Source organism: Dufourea novaeangliae, unplaced genomic scaffold (genome assembly GCF_001272555.1).
Source record: "Dufourea novaeangliae isolate 0120121106 unplaced genomic scaffold, ASM127255v1 scaffold2, whole genome shotgun sequence".
In the NCBI taxonomy this organism is placed as follows: Eukaryota; Metazoa; Arthropoda; class Insecta; order Hymenoptera; family Halictidae; genus Dufourea; species Dufourea novaeangliae.
Genome location: NW_015373882.1, coordinates 371,692 through 393,046, shown reverse-complemented (window position 1 = coordinate 393,046; position 21,355 = coordinate 371,692). Strand labels below are relative to the sequence as shown.

Genomic DNA, 21,355 nt, shown 5'->3' with positions numbered 1-21,355 from the left:
CACATGCAAAGTTCACATCACACATTGTCTGGTATTAATAGTAAAATGAATGGTGAAAACTACAAAGCTGTGTATTACTATATTTCAAAACTTTCAACATTATTTTAAGGAACAATGTATCCATTATACATCCTCCGAGTCCGTGTATATATGTATAATAATATGCACTACCAATAAACTATAACAACATTGTTTTTGGATTTACTTTAATTATTTAAATAATGTGTTGCTCAACTTATTATATTTACATAAGATGCTTGTCAAAAATTTATTAAATTACATTCTAATACACCTACGTGGTCTTACAGCTACATTAAATCTCACCTGAACGAATTTAGGAAGTTTCCGAGGTCGCTCAATTCTCCCAAATATGGCGTTAGCTTCAATCCTACTATGAGGTAGAATCCTGGGCGCCATAATTGAAACTGGTAGTTTTCTCTGGATGTTCACTGTGTTTTGCATAGGAGGAACGTTTACAAGAAAGTTTACCACCCTCTTTCTCTCGATGCGCCGCTTGTGACGTCTGGCAGTTCGTCTGAGGTTCCGATCAGACCTGCACACGTCCAACCAGTTTCTTGACACCTGTGCAGCGCAAAAAAGAGATTCAAGATCCAACTTACGTAGAATGAACTGTGACACCTCTGGCGGAAGATCAGAAATGAAATCCACCTTGTCAGGCTCAAGCAATCCAATCACGCGAAGGAAGGATCTGAAGTACTCCATGTTGTCGTTGTACAAACGCAGAGTTGAATGTCTAACATCTGAAAGATCGGAGCTTATATATCCATTATCACGGATGAGTGCACTTTCCGCATGAGCGAATTGGCCAATCACGTTCGAGATTGGATCCAGACGCCTCAGAATACTTTTTCACACTGGTCTCTTAACGACGTGGACAATGTATTTCATCCGAGGTAATAATTTTACTTGTTAATAATTGTCAAATTTAAATTTTTATTTTGTAGCAATTAATGTGAGTTTACTTGAATTTATCATTCATACAATACGATAGCAAAGTACATATGTACTATGTTCACATGTATATGTCGTAATTGGAAAGGAACTTAGAAACGCTGACAAGAAGTGGGATCGATCGTTGATTTTAGCTGAGTGTTCTATGAATGTACAGTACGCAGAAAACATTAAGCTTACAAATTCGGAGTCACCTTTTGGGCTGTTTACTTGAGTTGTATTCGACTTTAGTTTCTATTTTATATAAAGGTGCGAGTAAAAATATTATCATTCCAATTGCTATTTTATAAGTGCAACGCTTTATCAGTATATTTAGTCCTATTACTGTGGTAGTTAAAGCGACTCTAAAATACTTCAATTGGTTCACGAAGTAGTTGATGAAAAAGAAATGCACGTACAATATCAGGGAACGGTAGTAACAATTAATGAACTGTCTCATTTCTGAACGCAACCGAGGTGGCAGTTAACTATATCTATCACTATACAATGCCTAGAACAGGTCAAACAGTAATGTCATATATTTACCTTAACGTGGAGGAAGATACGCATGTTACCCTGAATATTCAACCACATACAATGTTCAGATTACACATTGTCTATTATTAATAGTAAAAGGAGTGGTTAAAATGATGAAGCTGTATAACAATATAGTAAAGTAACATTGTATACACCATACATTCTCCGAGTCCGTGTACGTATGTATAATAATACTGACTACCTATAAACTATGACTACATTATTTTTGTATTCATTTTAATTATTTAAATAATGTGTTGCTCAACTTATTATATTTATATAAGTTGCTTGTCAAAATTTATTAAATTACATTCTAATACATCTAGATGGTCTTACATTTACATTAGGTCTCACCTGAACGTATTTAGGAAGTTTCCGAGGTTGCTGAATTCTCCCAAATATAGCATTAACTTCGATCCTAACATAAGATTGTTGCCTCGGTATCATCATTCGAACGGGCACCTTGTTCTCGATTTTTACTACCTTTTCTTCGGAATGAACGTTTCCAAGGAAGTCTTCCATCATTTTCCTTTCAACGCGTTGCTTGTGATGTCTGGCAGTTCGTCTGAGGTTTCGGTCAGACCTACAAACGTCCATCCAGTTTCTTGACACTTGTGCAGCGCAATGAAGAGATTTAGGATCCAACTTACGTAGAATTAACTGTGACACCTCTGGCGGAAGATCAGAAATGAAATCCACCTTGGCAGGCTCAAGCAATCCAATCACGCGAAGGAAAGATCTGAAGTACTCCATGTTCTTGCTATAAATACAATGGCCGAATGATGGTCTGTCGGAAAATGTGGAGTATATGTACCCCTCGTCACGCCTAAACGCTCGTTCCGGAACAGTGATTTAACTAATCGTATTTTTCGCTGCACCGTATTTTGCCTTTGACAATTTGTATGCTTGTGGGCTTCAATTCAAACCGAGTTGACGTGTCTGTAGTGGGTTCGCAGTTATATCGTTTATCGTTGTGGTATGATAACCTGATCGAAGTATTGGACATTCCAAGTTTATTATGAGTTTTGGTTACTGAGGACGACTTGTTAAATATCAATTAGCTTGATATAACAATGGATATGTTTTAAAGGATGAGGTGTAACAATCATTCTGATTCGTACTAAGAAATCTTCACTTTTTACGAATGCATTTGAAGTCATATATATAGAAGCATTTTTAATTCATTATAATTCATTTGATAAACACTGCAAGAAATTTTGGACACCGAGATTGTATACATGTGTGGGAAATATAAGAAGCATAGGAATCTTACAAACTGTAGTCATAAAATTGAAAATAGAATAAAATTTACAAGTGAAAGCAGCAAGAGTCACATAAACTTAACAATGCAGGTATTTTATTAATTATTGTCTACTTTACTCGTTGTAGGGAGATGGATGAGAAATTGCTACAACATTTCTCTTATTCTTCTGAATATTAAGTGTGTCTTAAGTTGTGTATTAATGGTGACTACTAATAATTACGTAGGACATTTGTGGGTATTATAAATTCGCCTATATTTAGTTTAGGTTTCTTGTAAAGTATTATAAATTCGCCTTATGTACCTATTACATTTATTATGAAGTTTCAATTGATACTTATGAATAAATTGATAACGTTTACTAAATCGTACCACTACAAGGTTCTTTAAATCGTACCAGTACGTTATGCGCCGTATAATTATAAACTATTAATATAGGATAAGAAAAATTGAAAAAGTTTTTATTACATAGAAATTTATTTGTTATTCATAAAATATAATTTAACATCTCATATGACTTAATAAGCATCGTATTTCTTACTACATATTCAACGTTTTTTTATTCATTCTTAATATGTATAAGTATATTAGTGAACAATTCCTGTTTTCCGACATGTCTTACTCACTACTTCTCTTTGTATATTTACCAATTTTCAAAATGTTACAAATTAGAAGACCGGTTACTTAAATCGTACTTTTATATTATGTCATAAAACGATTTATAACAATCTGATTTGTTCTCGATAAATGTGTGAAAGTGTATCTTAAACATCAAGCTACAATCCCCAATATTAATTTATGTACAAATATGAATTTATGTACAAATATCTTAAGTGTAACGATAGAGGCAACTCATCCCTAAGTATAAAATACCCTAATGATGCGGGCTATTTTACATGAGAGTAGTATTGTAGAAAAATAATTGCAAAAGCAAGGATGTCAAAGTAAACTTTATTATACTACATTTTAATATATTTAGATTTTACTAAACTACATTCTAATACATCTAGAAGATCTTATAGCTACATTGGGTCTTACCTGAGCGCATTTCGGCAGTTTGCGATGACGCTGGCCTCTCCCAAATACGGCGTCAGCATCGATTCTCCTATGAGGTACATTCCTCGGCACCATAACTGAAACTGGTAGTTTTCTCTGGATGATCACTGTGGTTTGCACAGGAGGAACGTTTCCGAGAAAGTCTACCACCCTCTTTCTCTCGATGCGCTGCGTGTGATGTCTGGCAGTTCGTCTGAGGTTTCGGTCAGACCTACAAACGTCCAACCAGTTTCTTGACACTTGTGCAGCGCAATGAAGAGATTTAGGATCCAACTTACGTAGAATTAACTGTGACACCTCTGGTGGAAGATCAGAAATGAAATCCACCTTGGTAGGTTCCAGTAGTCCCAGCACACGCAGAAAGGATTTGAAGTACTCCATGTTCTTGCTATAAACACAAGAGTCTGAATGATGGTCTGTCGAAAAATGTGGAGTATATATACCCCTCGTCACGCCTAAACGCTCGTTCCGGAACAGTGATTCGACCAATCACATTAGTTGCTGTATTGTATATTGAATCGATTAGCAGATGGCGCATGCAGGCCCAATGGAGCTACCACATTAGGGCCTAACAGATAAATTAGTTTAGCCTAATTCGGATCTATGCCTGCCTAACTGACATTCCTAGTCAGGAGATGATGAAGGCAAGTAGTATCCTATAGGAGCCAAAATTCTCAAATCATATTTCTACATCGACGATGTTTTAACGGTAGCAAATACTTACGAAGATGCTGTCTAACTTTGTGATCAGCTTATTCAATTAACCAAAAAGGGGATTCGAATTGAGACAGTGGTCATCAAACAACCAGCGATTATTACAATTAGTTGTCGGGAAGACTGAAAATACTTTTACGATCATCATCCCCGACGAACTCAGGAAAACGTTGGATTACAGTAAATTCTTGATGAGTGATCGAAGACTCTTCGGCATTAAACATTAAATATTTCATAAATTAGTGACCATGTGTGGCTGAAACTAATATCATTGGCTTCAAAATGTTAAGCTGTATCATTGTGCTAAACCTCATTAAAAAGTCAGTGTTCCACCTGTGAACCTCTCCTTGCCAGTGCCGAAGATCCTTCGAACACTTATCGAGGATTTACTGTATATTTTGACCAAGTATACGATACCCTCGGTTGCACGGTGAAAAATCACGAGCCACTGCGGCAGGTAACAAAGTGTACCAGTCTTTCCCGTGTCGCTCAGCTTTGAGACCCGTTATGTTTATTTCGATCTATTACTATAAACCCAACATTTTAATGCAGAAACAATGGCAATTAAAAGTCAATTGGGATGAATCGATTCCCGAAACATTACATTCGGAATAGAAAATTATTGAGTCACAATTACGTATTATTAAAGATTTATCCATACCACATAGTATCATTTGTGATCAACATACGTGTTTAAAATTTCATGGGTTCTGTGATGTCAGTGAAAAAGCATACTTATGGAGCATGTTTATACTCTATAGATATCTCTGGTAACTGTTTTACATCTTTAATTTATTCCAAAACCACAGTTACACCTTTTAAAGTTCAATCATTGCCGCGATTAGAATTACGTGCTACAGTTTTATTTACTAAATTGTTCAACGCTACAATAAATTTCCTCAAATTAAATATTTTTGACAGCTTCAATAATTGCATTACATTGGATTAATACTTCTTTACACACATTCAAGATTTTTGTAGCTAACTGTGTTAACGAAATTCAATAATCAACCGACAAGCTTCAGTGGTGTCATATGCCATCACAAGGCAACACGGTTTATTGTTTGCAACAAGGTGTGGATTCAACGGAATTTCTACGCAACGGTTTTTGATTTACCGATCCGCAATGGTTACGACAATTCGAGGACAAATGGCCGTTTGTTGAATTGTTACCTGTCGACGTGCCAGAGTGTCGAATCGTAGTATCACCTGCCACGTTAATTGTTACGGTTGACACTTTTATTGAGAGATTTTCGTTAATAGGACGGTTAGAACGTACAATTACCTATTGCCTTCGATTTCAGTATAATACCACTAATAAGCCAAAACGAACAGGGTTGCTTACCGGAGAAGAATTGCAAATCGCAAGACGACTCATAAAATTCTTACAAAAAAATGAGTTTGTTGACGACTCAAACTTCTATCGAATCCAAAACGATATTGCAACGGTAAATTACGCATGTTAAACTATTTCATTGATGAGACTAGTATTTTACGCATCGGTAGACGAATCAGGCAATAAGAATCTTGTAAAGTGAACAATGCAGGTATGTCATTAATTATTAGCTACTTTATTCTTTCTGGGGAGATGGATAAGAAATTGCTACAAGATTCCCCCTTATTCTTCAGAAAATTAACTGACATAAGTTTCGTTTATTGTAAGTGTTAATAAATACGTAGGTCCATCAGTACTTATAATTTCATTTACATTAATTAATCCTATAATTTGTTATATTTTTGTTGCAAATGTGGCCAAAAGTGCCATATTTTAATAGACATTTGTTATATTTTGTATCTATACATATAATGTGCGTTCTCAGCAAGACGCAAAAACAAGAGGGGCACTTCACTTTGATGTGATTCATCGATGTCATCGTACTATCCAATAAACGTAGCTCTAATATTTGGTTAGAGTTTGTGTTAGAGAAGGTATAATAATAAAATATTCATTTTAAATAAAATCATTTTTTAAGGATCATTATTTTATTTTATGAACATAAAAAATATTTTTTAAGGATCATTGTTTTATTTTATGAACATAAAAAATATTTTTTAATTTTTATTTTCACAAAATGAAACAAAGATCCTTAAATACTGATTTTATTTAAAATAATTGTTTTATTCCACGAATAAGTACGAAACTCACGCATAATGTTTCTAATAGTCATGCTGTGGTTGATAAATAGCGACTATTAATTACCTACAGGAATTTAATCCATTAAATATGGCTGAATGTCATATGTTATTTTAGGCTGTCCATAAAGAGAGGTCCTTCCAGTAGGTACATATACGAGTAGTGTTACAAAGATTACATATGCAATTAATTTGATTAAATTCTGTCAGTCCAAAATGTTTATAAGTATTAAAAAACTTTTGACTATTATTCTTACCAGTTTAAGTTTCACATACAATAAACGATCTGCGGCCACACCTGAGTTTGGCGGCCCAGGTGCGGGGGCACCTTTTGCACCCCCACCAGGAACGGCCCTGCTTATAGAGACGTAACCAATCAAACTCACGGATCCTTAGCTGGACTTCTTCTGAGCAACCGATTTTACCTACGTAGAAAATAGTAATCATTACTTAGTATCATTAATTCTGAGGTTGTTGACAGATATTTCGTCTTTCCTATCTGGTCTTATTCATCATTTATATTACAAAAATAGAAGAATCATAGGCCTCGATTTTACAGATAACAACACTAATTTCAATTAGAATCCTCACAAAAGCAAGCGGTTCAAAATAAAATTTATTAAAGGAATGGTTAAAATTATGAAAAAATTAAAACTGTGAAATACTAAACCCACATATTTTGAACATTATTTAAAGTAACTATGTAAGTCACTATAAATCTTGCGAGTCCGTGCACGTATGTATAGTAATATTGACTACCTATAAACTATAACTACATTATTATTGTATTTATTTTAATTATTTAAATAACTTATTCTATTTATATAAGCTGCTGGTCAAAATTTATTAAATTACATTCTGATACATCTAGATGGTCTTACAGCTACATTAGGTCTGACCTGAACGTATTTAGGAAGTTTCCGAGGTCGCTGAAGTCTCCCAAATACGGCGTTAGCTTCGATCCTAACATGAGATTGCTTCCTGGGTATCATCATTCTAAACGGGAGATTTTTCTCCGTTTTTTCTAACATTTCCTCAGAACGAACGTTTCCAAGGAAACCTTCCATCATTTCCCTCTCGACACGTCGATTGTGATGTCTGGCAGTTCGTCTGAGGTTCCGATCGGAACTACAGACACTCAGCCAGTTTCTCGACACTTGCGCAGCACAAAGTAGAGATTCAGGATCCAACTTACGTAGAATTAACTGTGATACCTCCGGCGGAAGTTCAGAAATGAAATCCACCTTGGTAGGTTCCAACAGTCCAATTACACGTAGGAAAGCTCTGAAGTACTCCATGTTGTCGCTATAAACACAAGGGTCTGAATGATGGACTGTCGAAAAATACGGAGTATATATACCGCTCGTCATGGTTGATTTCACGTTCCGGATCATTAATTCGACCAATCACGTTCGATATAGGATAAACGTTCCACGAGAATGAACTTAAATACAAATAACGCAGAATTGTCGAGATGCTAACAAAAACTTGGCGAAGACAATATTATCTTTGTAAATCAGATACGAGTAGTAACGAAAGTTTCTCTTTAGGGAAGCTCATTTTGTGAAAACTAATTATAATATGGGAAGTGGAATTAGACATTATTTAAATATGCATGTCATTATATTTAAACAATTGTGTTGTTTAACAGGTTGTCTCTGGGTGTCGTTTTATTGGCAGCGACAAAGTTGAAACAGTATGAAAATATAAGTGCCCCGTCATTTTGTCAATATAGATGTCGCAAGCTATTTTTACGTTATTAAAACTGAATGCTTTTTCTAAAAGTAGCATTAATTTGAAGAAATATATTAAATTAAGCAACGATCAAATTAATCACGATTTATGATAACGTTTAACGATTCTAAAGGAATACAAAAATGTTGGAACTCGACCATCGTGGATGAAATCAGGAGTAGGTGACTCTTTGTGTTTCAAAAATACATAATAAACTGTCTATGTGCATTTAATTCTTATATACACACTTGTATAAGAAACATACCATGTTCCAATCTTTCGAATAAAAACGACTAGTCTTGTGAAAATGGACAAACGTAGAAGCAGAACGAATGGGGAAGCAGCATTGGAAAACGAAATACTCTTCTCATGTAACATATTATTCTACTTAGATTAAGCATTGACAGTGGAACGTCAACGTAGGATATTCGCCTCTTTAAAGCTTTCATTTGCTGATAAACGGTTACATAATCTTTAAGTATAATGTAGACTGTTTAAAAATTATCGCTGCAGTTGACCTTAAAGCTGTTATCACGATAACTACAGGATTAACACTAGGTTTACGAGCATTTATCGTGTACGCATCTCCACGGCACGCGTCAACGAACCCTCAGATTTTCTTTAAAAAACAACTTATTTTATATAATACACAATTTATGATCTCTGAAATTAATGCATAGCTATAGAGATAGGTATACCACATAGAGAATTTCGAGGTTAGAAAGCATTTGAAATGCGTCAAAATGACGCGTCCTGTAAACCTAGTGTTAACGAGCCTGAGCGTAAAGTACGACGAATGAAAGAAATTAATACATATGTATAAATAAGGATTCATTGTAGTTTAAACACAAATTCGTAATCCTAGCCTAAGTATATTAAATTTCGAGAAGTCGAAAAGTAAGACATATTTTCAATAAAATTCTCCATACTTTATCATTCGGAAAACGATGCTCAAATTATGTTCAAATGTAGGTAATTTATTTCGGTACAACGAAAGCAGTGACACACAAAACTCGATAAGTTTAACAGTACCTACAGGTGAAGTTTGAATTATGTTCTGTTTCTCATTCCATACTTATTTTTGTGAAGAAATACAGTTAGACACAACTTTCATATAACATTATGTAATACAGATGACAAGGAAATCGATTTCAAAAGTAAAATCTATTAACATACTAATCATAGTTACAACTGTTCGTCTTGGTCGTCAAATCTGTCAAGTCAAGAATACATATTTGACTATATTTCCAAATCACTATAATTTACCAAAATTAATTAAAATGCTTGCTATGGCAAGTATGGTACAATAACACTTTTTATTAAACTGCACTTTGATACGTCTGGTACGTCTTACTGCTGAGGCATTCACCTGAGTGCAGTTTGGAATTCTCCGCAACACAGTATTCAACCTCGGCCCTCATATGCGACAGAATTTCGCACCCATGCAGTATTCAGTATCTTCCTCCGGACTTCCATCTAACGGTTAACAATGGCTTATTCAAGAAAATTGTTCAACATTTTTCGACGATGGTGGAAGTGATATCATGGAGCCTGAAATTGTTTCCATTCAGAACGTTGAGTCCTCCAATATTCAGGCCCGTCAGCGAAAGCATATTGCAGTTCGAGTCTTTAAGAATAAACTTAATCCTATTTTAAGCCCTCAGCTGCGATTTGCACCGATTTAAATTTACATTCTTCACATGATTGTGCATATTTAAAATCTTATACACCGCGAACGAAACTTAATAAAAATCGTTCTGTCATTATTTGTTTTGTATATTTTTAGGTTATACTTGAATTTGTCCTATTTGCAAATTTTAGTCGACGTAAACATTGTGATGTACTTCTACTCTTTACCACATGTATAACATATCATAGATACACTCTCACTCATAAGTATTAGGACACTTATCGAAAATTCATAAAATTACAAGCCATAAAGAAATAGATGAACATTTGAAATGAATTCTGTTTAGAGTAGATTAAAGGCCAAAGGAAAATGCTAATGCTACTATGCAGTAATAAACGTCGCGTAAAACATTTTTACAAGGTGTTACATCTTCTTCATACAGAGGAGGGTTCCTGGAACTAATGAGCATTATTACGACACTAAAACACTTCAATTTGTTCAGAAAATACTTGATGACAAAAACATATACGCACAATAGGATGGAATGATAGTAACTATTGAGGAAGCGTCTAAATTCTGAACGCAACTGAGGCTTCAGTTAAATGTGTCAATCAGTATACAATGCCTAGAAACTTCAAACTGTAATCTGATATATCTAACCTGACATGAAGGAAGATACGCATGTTACCCTAAATATTTAGTCATGAGCAGTGTTTACAACTATACATTGTCCCTTAATATTAAAAGAATGGATAAAATTATGAAAAAATAAAAACTAAGTAATATTATCTTAATAAATTTATAATATTATTTAAGTAAACAATATAACCATTATATATTCTGCACGTTCGTGCATGTATAGTAGAGTAATATTCGTTATATAAAAATATATTTAATTGCTGTAATTATAAAATGTTCATAAGCTACTCATAAAAATTTATTAAATTACATTCTAATACATCTAGATGATCTTATAGCTACATTGGATCTCGCCTGAACCCATTTTGGTGGCGTCCCATAACGTGGGACTTTTCCGAACATGGTGTCTGCTTTATACCTAGCATGAGCTATATATGCTATAATTCTCTGTGCCTGAACAGGTTTTGGATGTTTTCTATGGATTTCCATCCTCACCTGTCCAGACTGCGCGGGACCGAGGAAATCTCTCATTCGCGGTTCGAAACGTTTCTTATGATGCGTGGCCGTTCGTCTTAGGTTTTTGTCAGACCTGCAGACATTCGACCAGCTTCTTGACACCTGCATAGCACACACTAGAGATTTAGGATCCAACTTACCTAGAATTAATTGCGATACCTCGGGTGGAAGATCTGAAATGAAATCCACTTTTGCAGGTTCGAGCAATCCAATTACACGAAGGAAGGATCTGAAGTACTCCATGTTGTCGCTGTGAATACAGAGATTCGAATGGTGCATCTTCGAAGATTCGGAGGATATATTCGCCTTGTCACGCTTGGGTACATGTTCCGGATCGGTGATTCCACCAATCACGTACGATCAGGTGGTTTATGATTTCTCCACTTTTTTCTACTTAGAGATTTGTACCTTTTCATTAGTGTTTTTATTCATTTGTAGACTTATACTAATGTTTCGTTTCAATAGTGAAATTTCATTTCAATTAGGGACAAACTGTTCATTTATAGTTTTACCCTACACAAGAGTATACGTATATTCAACGCAATCATTTTGGTCAGTTGTTGCTTAAATGTAAATTCTTATTAATATTATTAGTAAAAAGAAAATTGAATCGTAGGTTTTACAATTGAGATATTATTTTTCTTCTTAGTAATTAAAGCAACAACAATACCTTTATTAGATGCTAAATTGCAATGACACTAGGAAATTAATTTTTATACTGTTTAATTAGTTCTGTTCGGGTCTGGATATTGTCATTTTTGGAAAATAAACTTAATTCGATAATACGGCCAAAGAAGGGAATCAAATGAGAGGAAGTCAAATAAATGAAATGATGATAGCGTAACAGAATTTGTACGCCGTCAGGCAAACTTATTAAGAGAAAGGAAATATGGACATGAAAAATTCATTTCTCTGAATGAGTTCCGTTTTTGGGCTCGACTGAGTCTGTCTGACCCAACATACGATACTCTTTTAATCGGAGCAATGTTTTCGATAGCCGCTCATTCTGCCTTGTAAGCACTTCTATTTTTTCACGATTCGTTATTAATTGTTGCGACATGTCCGCAATAGGATCCATTTCTTTCCCTTTGAAGGCCTTGCAAGAATTATTATCATTGATATTCTTCATCTTCTCAGCATCTTTTTGATTTTCCATCGTCATACGCAGCACCTCGATCTCTTGTTGCAGTTTTCCGACTTCCCTTTTATGTTCCTCCTTCAACTGAGAAAAATGTTACAGAATATTTCTCTAATTTTATACGTAAGATGCTCAATAATTAATTACTGATAATTAATTACTATAATTGAAAAACAAGGTTTTTGCTTGCTGCAACTACAATTCTCGTTCACATGCTAGAAATACATATTTGAAATGAAATAAATCCGATATCTGCTTGTTTTCTTTCTATAACATGTGGTTCAAGAAAGTATTAATCCACTAATTTAACGCCACCCGTTGCATAGAAAATGTTTTTCTCGGTAATGAAGTGAAACAGATCCATAGTATGTGTCATACTTTTTATTCAGAATGGCTTGTTGAATAGCTGATCAATTTTTGTTGAACAAATTTCATACGTAATTTCGTGGTTCGGAAACAAAGTTACAACGTTATAATAACACCATGAACAATCTCAAGAACCAACGTTAGTGTCGACAAGGAATAGATGAAAGAAATTGATGAGGTTTTGTCTACACGGCAGAAAACTTTCCAGTTTTTGAAGCCACACAGAGAACCAGAAAGTTTCTAAAGGTAAGCAACCTCATATGTTAGAACTGCGGCCCACGTCGAGTTAAGTCGATTTACACTATTCCCATGCGTATGCCTCTGAAAGTTCTCGCAGCTATTGAAAACTTACAATACATCCCCAGGTGAAAGAAATTGAACAATTAACTCGGCGACTCTCTACTGGGGAAACGTAACATGGTCTATGTGGTAAGTTCCTACTCTTATCAATTTTTCTTTAAATTTGTATTCTGTATATGTTATTGTGCAGTACAAAAGAACACATTAAATATCTTCTTTCTTTTAATAATTTTTTCATGAGAAGTGTTTAACCCTCTTAAGACGGTTTTTTTTAACGATGAACTTATTACAATATTATGGGCTACAATACACCCGAATGTTAAAAAACGAAATAGATTGGACCTACTTTTAAAAATGGGATATACAGCCCTATTAGTCCTTTGCAATGGGATAATGTGTCCCAATAGGTCTCATTGTTAGTGATGACAGAAAAAATTATAACAAGCTAAGAAATAAGTTTGTTTACTAAAATGTCTTACAAAATGATTAACAAAGGCAACCGCTTGACAGGACAGGGTTGTTCGTTATAATATGAACAGTAGGAGTGTAAAATATTTAATGCAAAGTCCAACTCTACAGTTTGAACATACAGTTCTGAATCCATTTTTCTACTTTGACTGCTGAACATCCAATACACCATTTTCTATAATAAAAACTAAAAGGTGCATTTAGGTACATATTGTATTTACTGAGGAAAATGTCCCTAAGAGTATCTTAACTTTTTCGGCCGTCAATGTAGATTGACACCTTAACAATACTTTAAGGGTATGAAATACCTCACCCCTTCGAGTTGATTCAGTATAGAAATTCCACCTGCCTTACAAGTGGAATCAGTTGTTCATTCCGGATACAACGTTTTCAATAATTGCCGATAGCGGACGATCGTAAATTCACCTGAATTCGCATAAGTTAATTTAATCGGGTAGCGTGTTAATTCATGAGGCCACGATCGCTCGTACATAGAAGCGATAGCTTAAACACCAGGTAATTTCTATCGTCGGTGCATCGTTAACACGCTGTTCGGAGCAGCTAGTTAATTCCTTTAATTAATCATCGGCCAGGTGGAGCAAATAGGTAAAACGAATGCGCGGATGGGTCTTGGGTAAATTAAGTTGTCTAGACCGACAGTGACTCCAACTGTATTATTGATTCAGATAATATTTCTGCCAATTTCGTTTGTTTGATCTAAGTAACTAGGATCAACAAAATCAATCTCAAATATAAAAGTTTTAGATCTGTGCACATTCTTCTTTCTGTAGATTCAGTCTCTTATATTACTAGCATACAGTCCCATTCCTACGTATTGAGTCATTTGTCGAATGTGACGTAAATATAACAAGGCATTGCAAAATTACTGAAGATCGAAAATAAATATTGTTTAGAAGATACTGAATTATTACTAATATAAGGTAGTAGGTGGCACGGGGTATGTAATTTCTTTGAAATGTCATATTTTCTTCTTACAGAAGAGATGTACATATACTAACACTTATGAACGGCAATGTGTGTGTGTGTGTGTGTATTTGTTATTCTGCTTCAGCGCAAATATGTGACGTATCAAGCGAAATAAAAATTGGAAGAATATTCACATACCCGGGTACCCATTTCTAAATTTCCTTTCACAATTTTTTATGTTCTTGTCTAAAACAGCACTTGGTATATTATAGGAAGGGAAAATTAAGAGTTTCGGAGAAGTATGAAAGTAAAATTATCTATGTTTATCAACATAGTGTTATACATGTTATACATGTTATAACCGTGAATATTTTGGTTGCCCGCACAAGGGTTAAACCGTCAAAACGTGATAGTAATATAACTTAAAACATTTTACAGATTTGCAGTTTCTGAAAGCTTAAGAATATTATTTACAAAATAATTGCATATTAATCAGGAATCAAATTCATTGTCTCTATAAAATAATTTCAAAAAATAGAAGAGATTTTAAAGTTCTGTTGGCTCTAAGTGGTTTAATTGTTTGAACACCTTCAAATCGTAGGAGATCTCCAGGAAATCTATAACAACTATTATAATCTCGACGCCATTCGGTCCACAGTGATTTGCTTACAACGGCTATTTTGATGTTACACCGCAAGGTTTGGCATGTACTGGCAAATTTGATGTGTACAATTACTAATTAATTCCTACAAAGACAATTATTTCACCTTTATACCATCCCATTTTGTTCTCCTTCCATGGTTTTTAAGCTATGACAGGTAGTAGATGCAATAGTTGAATTAAAACGTTGCACTACAGTAAATCCTCGATGAGTGTTTGAAAGCTTCTCGGCACTTACAAGGAGAGGTCCCCATGTGTAACACTGACTTTTTAATAAACTTGACCACAGATAGAGTTTAGAATTATGAAGTCAATATTGTTTCAACCGCATATAGCTATTAGTTAAGGAAATATTTAAGGTTCAATGCCGAGGAGCCTTCGAATACTCATCGAGGATTTATTATATTTACTTCAAACTCGCCTAAAATTTTTCTCGCCTAAATAATTCTTTTATGTAACATTTGTGACTCGATCTGTGGTACGACAATCAGTGTTTGAACTTGTCAAAGTTTTGTTAATCGACACTATATTGTAATAACTACCGCCTGACAAGTCTAAATAATTAAGGAGATTGCATAATTCATATCGTTTCTTCTGAATTTACCAACAATGGAAGTGTCTATTCGTACAATTTGCCTTGCAATATGAGAAATCGTAGCCGGACATTTTACACGGATGCAAGATGAACTCACCGAATCGTTTTCCTTCCTCGTTTCGTCGAGGAGCATTTGGAAACGTCGTTCTGTCTCGAGGTACGCATCACGGGTGTCGACGGCTTCCTTTCGAAGTCTGATCACGGTCTTCTCCAGTTCCAATTTGCTCTCGGCCAGCGTACCGGTCTGACTTTGCAAAATGTTATTTCCGTCTGCTGCAACGAACGTCCGAAGATAAGGTCATTTTGATTGTAGGGTCTTCGACTCCCACTTGCCTCTATCGTGTGTAACGCGTCTTGCATGGTTCCATGTGAAAATTTCGCACTTTAGTGAAGGAATGATTACTCTGATACGAAGTATAATAATAATAGTAAGAATAATAATAATAATAACAGCAATGCGTTTACTGCACAATAGAAATAATAAATGTACAATGAAAAAGAAAACAAAAAAAGAGATCAAATTAATTTTAGTGCAAGGGAAGTTTAACTTTCATTTATTTCTTTTTTAAATGTTCGTTTGCTTACTCAGAAGCACTACCAGTTTACGTGTAGATTCTAGGGTCCGTTCCAGTTCTTCGTTTTCGCGGTTTCGAGTAATGTTCTCTTCGTTCGTCCTTTCAAGCTCCTCGTTCACTGTAAATCAATATGTGAACTAAATAAATACTCGATTCGTTGAGAATATAATGCATCTTCGGATTCTTTACCAGAAAGTTGTAAAAGCTTGTAAAAATAAATCATTAATGTAAAAAACATGTTAATTTTATACATAATATAGTACTGTTCAAATATTTGTAACTCTTATGGATTTGAAGTTTAGCTTACTTATAATTTAAAAAAAAAACTATGAATTGATATCTGATCACAGGATGAAACACATTGGCAACACTGAGTGTATGAAATGTTATATAATATGATTATAATAATTTAGTATTGCTCACGTTTTTGACAGTGTATTATTTTTAAAAGTGGTATACTTCTATTAGCGATTAAAAAGAAACACTGTTTTACTCTGAGAATATTTATAAAACTGTTCACCCAATAAAAATAAATAAGTATGGAGTCTTAAAAGCATCAAAAAAGCTTATTAGCGTTCATCGATACTTTTGAATTTATTAAATTGGAAAACACTAAACATCTAGAAATAAAGGAAAGTGATATCCTAACATTTCAAAAAGAAAAGCGACCCATATGGATCGAGTGTCACATTATTATTATGCGAATACCTTTGTTCCTCGCTTAATACACTTTCGCAATATATCCCCGTGTTCCACGGCAAAAGAGACAAAAGAACGACAGGCCGATCGAACCATAGCATCCCCGTCCATCGACTATCTGTTAGCCGGACATTCATAAATCGTACCCCATCGATTACAAGTCACATCTGCCAAACTCACGGGCAACGGTGGCTACGGCTCGCGGATAAAAATTTCTCAGTCGAATTTCCCGCCCGTTGTTTGACCGCGATCGTTCCCATATGTACGTTCCACTCGAGCCGACGTTATGTATCGATTTGCTTAACCCGAAACTTCATACCTACCACCGGTGCGACGGGAGTTTCCAACCAAGTCCCCGAGCTCTTTAAGGTTTGATCGATAAAGAAAGTTCCGTCACGGAACAGTCGGTCACGATTCAAGCTATTAAAAGCATGGAAGAGAAAGCGAAGAGGAAAAGTAACCCTAGAAGAGTAAAGAGAAGAGGATGATGGTGGAAGATGAAAGAAAAGGGTAAGAATGAATCGGGATGCCGTCGCGATGGTGATGGACAGCTCTCAGAAAGGAATAACCACGCCAGGAAACCTGCCAGTTTCTAGTGCGTCCTCCAGTTCGGAGTTTTTCGCCTGCAAAGCGTCCGTCCGTTTCTCTTGTCGCGTCAAGCCAGCCCGCAGATCTCGAATCGCCTCCTCGTGGTGTTGTCTAGTGGCTTCTGTTTTCAGATTGCACTCCCGCATACTCGCCAAAGCTGTTCCAACATCCGTCTCTATGCCTTTTGTCAGTCTGCTCATCACGGCCCATTGGGTCCTTTCGTAAATATCTTCGCGGGATTTGTCCCTGCGCGGAAAACCCTGACTTTTATCGAAAATCAGAAAAAGTGAAATTTTACTATGATGTCTATATATTCAGACATAAAAGCTGGAATATTGGACATTTCGGATTCAGAACGTATTTTTTCCAGACTAGAATGAAAATACAGTGCCTATACACTATCGCTCATAAGTATTGAGGCACCTGATCTGTATGAAGAAAACGTCACGCTTCGTGAAAATCATACATTTGTGGTGGACGAACTGTGCGTAATGGATGATGAGCGAAGTGTACGATTGGCCGTAAACGCGTAAAGACAAGATATAAGACGTTTAAGAAGTCAGAAGACGAAGTATTAATCGTAATTAGTTTACAAGTTTTATAGATTACAGGCTGAGGCACATAACTTGATCACCTAAAATAACTTCTATACAAAGCGTTCTTTAGAAAACTATTTCTACAGATGTTATATGGTAGCAAGGGGGACATTATGTGGTGTACATGACTCCTCTTAGAGAGAGCGTAAGGTAGAGGCGTTTAGGAAATTTGAAGGTCGACTTTGTTTTTTTTTTAAATGGAATGCCATTCCTTTTTTACAACAGTTCGAAAGAACATTAATTTCCAAATAAAAAAGTATTAAAGATTGTCTGTCCTAATGTTAATAATTAACGAGGTATTAAGAAAAGTTTGATCCTAATGTCAGCGAGTGATTCGCGAAGACGACGGTGTTTATCTGATAATGTTTATCAACAAATCAAGTGCTCTTACTTCAATGTTGTCGTCTACAATGTCCGTGATAGAATTGCTGATACATAAGGTGCAATAAGATCAATAAGGGCTAAAATTATTAATGTTGAATATTTTAATCTTTATCAAGTATTTTATATTAGATACTCAGAATGGTTTCCGTTAACACGAATACAGTAATTTGGGAGAACAGGCACCATTTTGAGCATCTACTATAAAATGCTTGATAAAGATTAAAATGGTCAACATAAACAATTTTTTTTCAGGGACATCGTGGACTACAGCATTGAAGTAAGAGTACGTGACATGTCGATAATCATTATCAGATAAACACCGTCGACTACACGAATCACTCTCTGACATTAGGATCAAACTTTTCTTAATATCTCGTTAATTATTAACATTCGGACAGACAATCTTTAATACTTTTTTACTTGGAAATTAATACTCTTTCGAACTGCCGTAAAAAAGATAGGGCATTCCATTTAAAAAAACAAAGTTGAGTTTCAAATCTCCTGAACGTCTCTACTTATGAAGGAGTCACATGATGTCCTCCTTGATACCATGTAACGTCTGTAGAAATAATTCTCTATACAACGCATCATTTTGAAGTTATTCGAGCTAATCAAGTTACGTGCCTCACCCTGTATACATGTACATATGTATCCTCAACCATATCTTTATCATACAGGATTAATCATATTTAGTTAATAAATGTTATATAAATATACTATATTCATATCAACAATCATTTATTTATCCAACATACTTAAAGCCACGTTTGTTACTTCAAAGTAGCATAAGCGTTCCCCATCGAGCTTTAGTATTCCCTAAACGATATTTCTTTTAGAATTTCAACAATTTCTCGATGCCTTGTAACACTTACTGTATATTCAACAAGTGTCCTAATATTTATGAGCGGGAGTGTACATAGGAAATTGTATGATAGGTTTAGATGGTCTATGGAGTTCCTCCCTTCCTATATTATGTTGCATTATTGGCTGAAATTCTAAACCACGAATAATATTGAACAATCCTGCTAATTCTGGCACTGTTTTTTTTGTTTCTCTACTATTACTAATATATCTTAGAATTAGTGGTCATAGTCTTCCTTGATTGAGCTATACCTTTTTAAGTGTGCACTTTTCACCCTGTATTATACAAATTATTTCAAACATTGATTATACGATAACTAATTGAAACGAAAATGCATTGAAGTTTATAAAAACAGTGTTGAATATAATTTCAATAAAGTAATTCTCATTAATTTTAATTAATCCAATTGTTCATTACTCGTGTGAGAAGTTCTTATCCGTTATTAATAATTTCTTATTCACGTTTACTACCTAGAAAGAGAATTAGTTATTATACTAATGTTATTGTATATATTATAAAGTTTAGAAAAATATCCAACCATAAAAAAATATTCAGTAGTTACAGTACATCAATATCGTCATCTCCACCAATAAAAATACTATTTACTTTTGCCAGAATAACAAGTATTTCAAAATAAAAAAGACTTTCTAATGATATTATCGAGAAAAGAGACGTAAATAACACAATTTAATTAATTCTTATCACTACGATTTATTAATATTTGCCTTTGCTTGAAGAAGATAAAAAATATAAAGGATGTTTGCATTATACACATAAAATAGGAATCGTAATCTACTAAATATTATATATTGTTTTCGTCCTATCTTTCAGAATTTTTTTCGTTATTTATGCATCAAACATTTATTTGAATAATGCATGATCATTGATCAAAAAAACTTCACTCGTACAAGATACTTTATACGCAGACGAAATAAATTATTTATTATTTTTAAATAGCAATTACATTGTCGTCACTTTTCATTCACTTTTCATAAAGTTGTAACGCATGCGTGCTTCGGTGTGATTGAGATGTAACAAACTGGGAATTGAAGTTTTAAACGCTAATTGCTAACACGTATGAATTGAAACTTTCAGAAGAGTGAATGACAATTTTGGCTTCTCTCAGCAACCACGATGTATCTATTTGTTTCAAGTAGACCTACAGTTCAAATACATCCTACGTATGCATGTGTGTATATACCTTTCTGTAACAGCGGCGGAAATTAATTTGTTCTCGGTGAACACTCGCTCGAGTGCGTTTATCGCTTGGAGGACAGCCTCGCCAGCTAGCGTACAGCTCTCGCAATAGTTCATGCTGGTCTCTGCTTGAGAACTTCGGGACACTTTGTGCGTGGAGCAATTCCGTGACTTTTCATCCTCTCTATCCTTCACCTGTTGACGCGCCGCTATTTTTCGGGAGCTCCCTCCGGTCGGGAAAGAAATGTTTACGTTCATGCTGTCACACGCACGATTTCAGAATCCCGTGCACGTCATTTTTCCGCCCTTTTTCTCTCATTTCGCACTTTCCCCATCCCCTCGTATGTTCGACTGTTTATCTCCCAATATTCACACTTCGCCTTATCGCTTCATCTTTACGTTTTCAATACTATATGTATATCCTACACGTTACTCGATTTCAACGTTTCTCTGGCGTTCCTTGTACAATAACTCACTTTAAATATCCGCCCATTCCATACGTATAGCAAATTTTAAGTATTCAATTAATGGATATACCGCCTTATAAACCTAAAATAATAGGTAGATTTGACATTCTTTTGTGAAGTAATTATTGTGTAAAATATTTCGATCATTTTAAGGAACCTTGGGCAACAATTTAACTTTATTTTCATACATTAGTTATTATTAAAGTTACGAAATGGCCGAGGTATACGACATTGTTTACCGTCATGCCTGGTAGGGTACTGTCAGCTAGCATCCAGCAGATCATCGAAGTTATTCATTCGATTAACTTCAAATTTTGACACATTATCTTTATAAAATGATCTACGATGTAGCGTACGATTTT

The 21,355-nt window shown here is 34.9% G+C and overlaps 1 protein-coding gene across 1 annotated transcript; it reads right to left on the bottom strand.

The window, feature by feature from the left end:
- Positions 1–12,075: 12,075 nt before the first annotated feature.
- LOC107195096 (paramyosin-like) lies at positions 12,076–20,784 on the bottom strand. The gene is made up of 5 exons (XM_015584910.1): positions 20,531–20,784; positions 17,486–17,733; positions 16,211–16,318; positions 15,723–15,898; positions 12,076–12,393 (listed from the first exon to the last, which is right to left on the bottom strand). The coding sequence occupies exons 1-5, from the start codon at positions 20,782–20,784 to the stop codon at positions 12,076–12,078; spliced, it is 1,104 nt and encodes a 367-aa protein (XP_015440396.1).
- Between the last annotated feature and the right edge of the window lie 571 nt (positions 20,785–21,355).

What these genes read in the sequence shown, in the direction of transcription:
- LOC107195096 (XM_015584910.1), bottom strand. Translation starts at nt 20,784, where the DNA reads ATGAACGTAAACATTTCTTTCCCGACCGGAGGGAGCTCCCGAAAAATA. An exon ending in TCCGCCGCTGTTACAGAAAG is followed by an intron (nt 17,734 to 20,530) that starts GTATATACACAC and finishes TTTTCCGCGCAG; the next exon opens with GGACAAATCCCGCGAAGATA. An exon ending in CGAGGAAGGAAAACGATTCG is followed by an intron (nt 12,394 to 15,722) that starts GTGAGTTCATCT and finishes CATTTTTCTCAG; the next exon opens with TTGAAGGAGGAACATAAAAG.